Source organism: Camellia sinensis, chromosome 9 (assembly GCF_055761805.1).
Source record: "Camellia sinensis isolate YWXY chromosome 9, ASM5576180v1, whole genome shotgun sequence".
Lineage (NCBI taxonomy): Eukaryota > Viridiplantae > Streptophyta > Magnoliopsida > Ericales > Theaceae > Camellia > Camellia sinensis.
The window spans coordinates 132133025-132137469 of NC_138969.1; the positions used below are offsets into that span (position 1 = coordinate 132133025).

The following is a 4445-nucleotide window of genomic DNA, read 5'->3' on the forward strand; positions in this document are numbered from 1 at the left end:
TCGGGGAGCGGCGCTTGCCTTTTTAGATTTTTAATCCTGGCCGCAGATCTGGGCGCGGAGCGGAGACACTAGCCGACAACACGCCTCAAAATGCGGAAGGGAGCACCAATCAGGGGACGACACGTGGCGCGGGGGGAGCGTCCCAGGTAATATTAGTGGGACGCTCCTGGGCACCTATATAACTCACTCCCTAACTCTCTTCCACCAGTAAAGTTTTCAGAGAGTGACTTGCGTCATCCGAGAGAGTAAGTGACGTCATCGAGAGTGAGTTATGGCATCAATGCGACGTCGTTTTAGAATCCAAAACAAGAACATTTTCCTCACGTATGCCCAGTGTTCTATTCCTAAAGAGAGATTGTTAGAGAAAATTAGAGCGCTGTTCACCACCAGGGGTCCAAATTATGTGAGGGTTGCACATGAATTACATGAGGATGGGCAACCACATCTCCATGCTCTTGTCCAGTTCCCATACCGTTTTCAGACGCAGGATCAACGGTTCTTCGACGTTACACACGATCGAAATAGTCGCCATTTCCATCCAAATGTACAGGGAGCATACAACCATCAGAATGTGCTGGAATACATCTCCAAACACGGGGATTACACGGAATGGGGCGAATTCCGTGAGAGGAGCCGCTGCGCTAACCAGAATAACAAAGACAATATATACCGGGATGCACTTGTAGCCGGCACTAAGGACGAAGCACTAGCAGTGGTACGAAATGGCGACCCAAAATGTTTCTGGTTAAATTATGACAAATTGTCATCAAATTATGACCGGATTTCATTTAATCCACCATTGCCGTATGTTCATCCATTTACAGACACAGTATGGGTCGTTCCAGCAGCAATACAGCAATGGGTTGCAGACAATATAACAGACGAAGCCCAAAGACCGCATAGGCCCAAAAGCATTATAATTGAAGGCCCATCTAGAATTGGGAAAACATGTTGGGCCCGGTCTTTGGGACCACATAATTATTATTCAGGCCACATCGACCTGAGGGACCACAAGAACGACGCTTTCTACAACATAATTGATGATGTGGCCCCACAATATTTGAAACATTGGCGCGAGTTTATTGGAGCGCAACGGGACTTTTTTTCAAATTGTAAATATGCCCGCCCAAAGAAAATAACGGGCGGGATTCCAAGTATTATATTATGCAACCCCGGAGAAGACTCCAGCTACAAAGAGTATTTGGAAAAACATGAACACGCCGGGCTCAAAGCGTGGACGATCCGAAACGCAGAATTCTACACACTCAACGAGCCCCTGTTCGCCAGAGCCAATCAAGAAGAGCCATCGTAATGCAAAGAAGAAGGCCCAACGCAGGAAGATATTCCACTTCCAATGCGGGTGTTCATTATTCCACGTCAACGGATGTATCGAACCACATACATTGGAGAGAGAGGACGCTGTCAGGGGTCTTTTACGACACTTTGATGAACCCGATGTGGTTCAAAGCAATAGACCTCTCCAGACCGGGCAACGAGGGGGTCTACAAGATACGATGCCTATTCAACTACAACCTCCGGAAAGCATTGGGAATCCGGACGTTTACAGCGACAATGTATACGTGGCTGACAGCCCCTGGTCGCAGAAGCCTGTCGGAGACTGTATTTACCCAGCTTATTGCACGCAGGATGAGGACCAAATTATCCAGCTTTGGGATTATTAGCCCTGTAAACTATTGTCTCGCACTGACCATTGTACTCGACGAGCTTTCATATTATGTAAAAAATTGGCGATGGGACAATATTTATGTAAATTTTTATGATTAAATAAAAATGCAGTTTTATTGAATTTATGCGTCTTAATAAATTCCATTTCTGAGCAGGTTTAAGCTGGGTAAATGGGCTGTAATTGGTAAACAAAATAACGACCCAATTACAACTTTTAGGGTCCTCCCATCTGTGTACATCACAAATATGTGGTTAAAAGTTCAAGAAAATGGCCCAAGGGTGTTCAACATTGGCTCGGAAGTGAGAAAAACGGGCGTCGGAGGGCGCCGGAGGATATATAACTGGTTGCTGAAACAATTGCTGGCCTCCCACTCTTCTACGGCCTTCCTGGTGATGAAACAGAGGTACCTGCCAAAAATGAACAAAAACCGATGCAAAACGAATGTTCGGGGGCCAAAACGCGCAGTTCGGGGCCCCGAAAACTGCCTGTTAAGCACCGAAAGTGGCACTCGACCTCGAAGTGGGTCTCTCAGACCTCAGTGTCCCTCAAAAGGGAGTAAATAAGATGCATGCCAAAAATCGGAGTGATAGGAGATGGTCAAGCGGTCCCGAACCGAGGCACATGGCCTGACGGCTTCGAAAACCGAGAACTGGGCTCCGAAATGGGCAAAATGGCCTACAGCCACAAAATGTAGCCCACGGCCATTGAGAGATGGTCTACGGGACCTCTCCCTCCCCTTAGGAAAAGAAACAGAGAAAACCAAGCCTGGTTCGCAAACCGAGGCAAGGCACAGAAGAGGGTTCGGAAGTCCGGAGGCAGGGCTCGCAGCCGAGACTCTGAAACTTCTGAACGAGCACATTATGCAATATCACCAAGCACTCAATTGGTGACGTCTGAGTCTCAAGGTCGGTCAAAAATGGGGCGTCTACCCTTACCCGAATATAGGATTGTGTGAAACCACTTTGCTTGAATAGTTAACCCTCGCTCCTGATGAAACCAGGAGAAGGTAACCCTACCCCATCATAGGGGTGTTTTGGCTCTCACTTAATTGGTATGTGCTTTTAGAGTGAAACTCTACAGGAATGTACGTACCAGTTGCAAGTTTGGGTATCAGATTTGGGGGTAGAAATCAGTTTTGAGTGCAGTTCTACAGCTTATGATTGCAATTGTGTTTTGTTCACGTCTGAGCTGAGGTGCTGTGCAGTTTCTGATTTTTGCTTTCTTTTGCTTTATTTCTTTTTACAAGGTAGTTTTTCACAATTGTTTCGGACGATTCTGTTACCCCCTAAGCACTCTAGGCCTGTGTAAGAAGACTTTACAGATCTGGGGATCTTGTTAGGGGATAACCAGTGTTTGCTTCACTCCCACCGGTTATGAGACGGAGAAGGGTTAGGCATAATTCGTTAGTCCAGCAGTCACCTTTTACTTCACCTGTGCCCAGTTAGGCTCGGTCTTCTATTTCTATTCCAGTAAGAGAGTATTCGCCAGTTCAGATGGCTTAACATCCCTCGGTTAGTATGGAAGACATGCATCGTATCTCCAGCAAACCATTGAAACCATGTAGCTAGATGCTGCTTGCTAAGCTGAAGTTACAGCTCATCAAGCAGAAATGATAAATAGGCTACAGCAATAGCAACCACAGCAAGCAGCAGCTTCTACTTCCCATGTACCTCTTGCGGGTATTCTAGTACCTAGAGTCACTGTCAATGTCCAAGAGAATTTGGGTATTCCGGTAGATTTGATCCCACCGCAAACCTCCAAGGCACCAGTGTAACAAATGGAGGCGCCATTTGAATTCGAGGTTGATCCCACTGCACCAAAAGTCAATAAGCTAGAAAAGCTTTTCAAACGGGCACAGGGCGTGAATTCAATCCCTGACATCGAGGATGGATACACAGACTCCACAGTAACTCTAATAGACAGATTCAAGATGCCACACATAGATCGATTCGATGGCTCCGGGGATCCCATGGTCCATTTGCAGTTATTCTCTTATATCCTGCGACCAATGGGTCTTACTAGACTTCAAAAGCTATCGATTTTTGGCCGGACCCTATCGAGTATAGCGGCCATCTAGTATGCAAAGCTGGAAGACTCTATGAAACAGAGCTGGGAGGAAATAGCTGAGGCCTTCATCGCGTAGTACTCCTACAATACGCAGATCGAGGTCACAACCCGTGATTTTGAAGCGACTCGTCATGAGCCAAAGAAGGGCTTCTCGGACTTTGTAACAAGATAGAGGGCCAAGGCCTCTATGATAACTATCAAACCGTCCAAGAAGGATCAAATCAGAATGGTGGTCCGCAACCTGCAAGGAAAATTATTGCAGAAGATAATAGTCTTGCCATTGTTTATATCTGTTGAGCTCCACGAGATAGGGGTACAGATTGAGGATGCGATGAAACAGGGGTTGATCGTCGATGAGAAGGCATAGCCCAAGAGGCCCTTTACATGCAGTTCCAATGCAACCACGAGTGGTAGCACCTCCGCACAGCCCTCGGATGTGAGTATGGTCACTACCACACCCCAAAACTGCTAACCCTTTTGCCAATACATCCAACATAACTCCACAAACCTCAACCAGCTAGGCCCGATCTCAAGGGGTCTTTACCCCGCTCTACATGCCTTTATCCAAAGCCCTAGGGGTCCTGATAAAAAAGGGGCATCTTAAACCACTAGAGCCTCGCCCTCTACCTGATCCTCTCCTCCCGAAACACAACTCAGCCAAATACGATGCTTTTCACCAGCAGCACAGTCA

The 4445-nt window shown here is 46.9% G+C and overlaps 1 protein-coding gene across 1 annotated transcript; it reads left to right on the plus strand.

The window, feature by feature from the left end:
• The first annotated feature begins 271 nt into the window (after positions 1-271).
• LOC145799755 (uncharacterized) lies at positions 272-1312 on the plus strand. Its single transcript, XM_082889386.1, has one exon. It carries the CDS (start codon positions 272-274, stop codon positions 1310-1312), a length of 1041 nt encoding a protein of 346 aa, XP_082745512.1.
• The last annotated feature ends 3133 nt before the right edge of the window (positions 1313-4445 follow it).

Excerpts from the sequence above, each read along its gene's own strand:
- LOC145799755 (XM_082889386.1), top strand. The coding sequence starts at position 272 with ATGGCATCAATGCGACGTCGTTTTAGAATCCAAAACAAGAACATTTTC.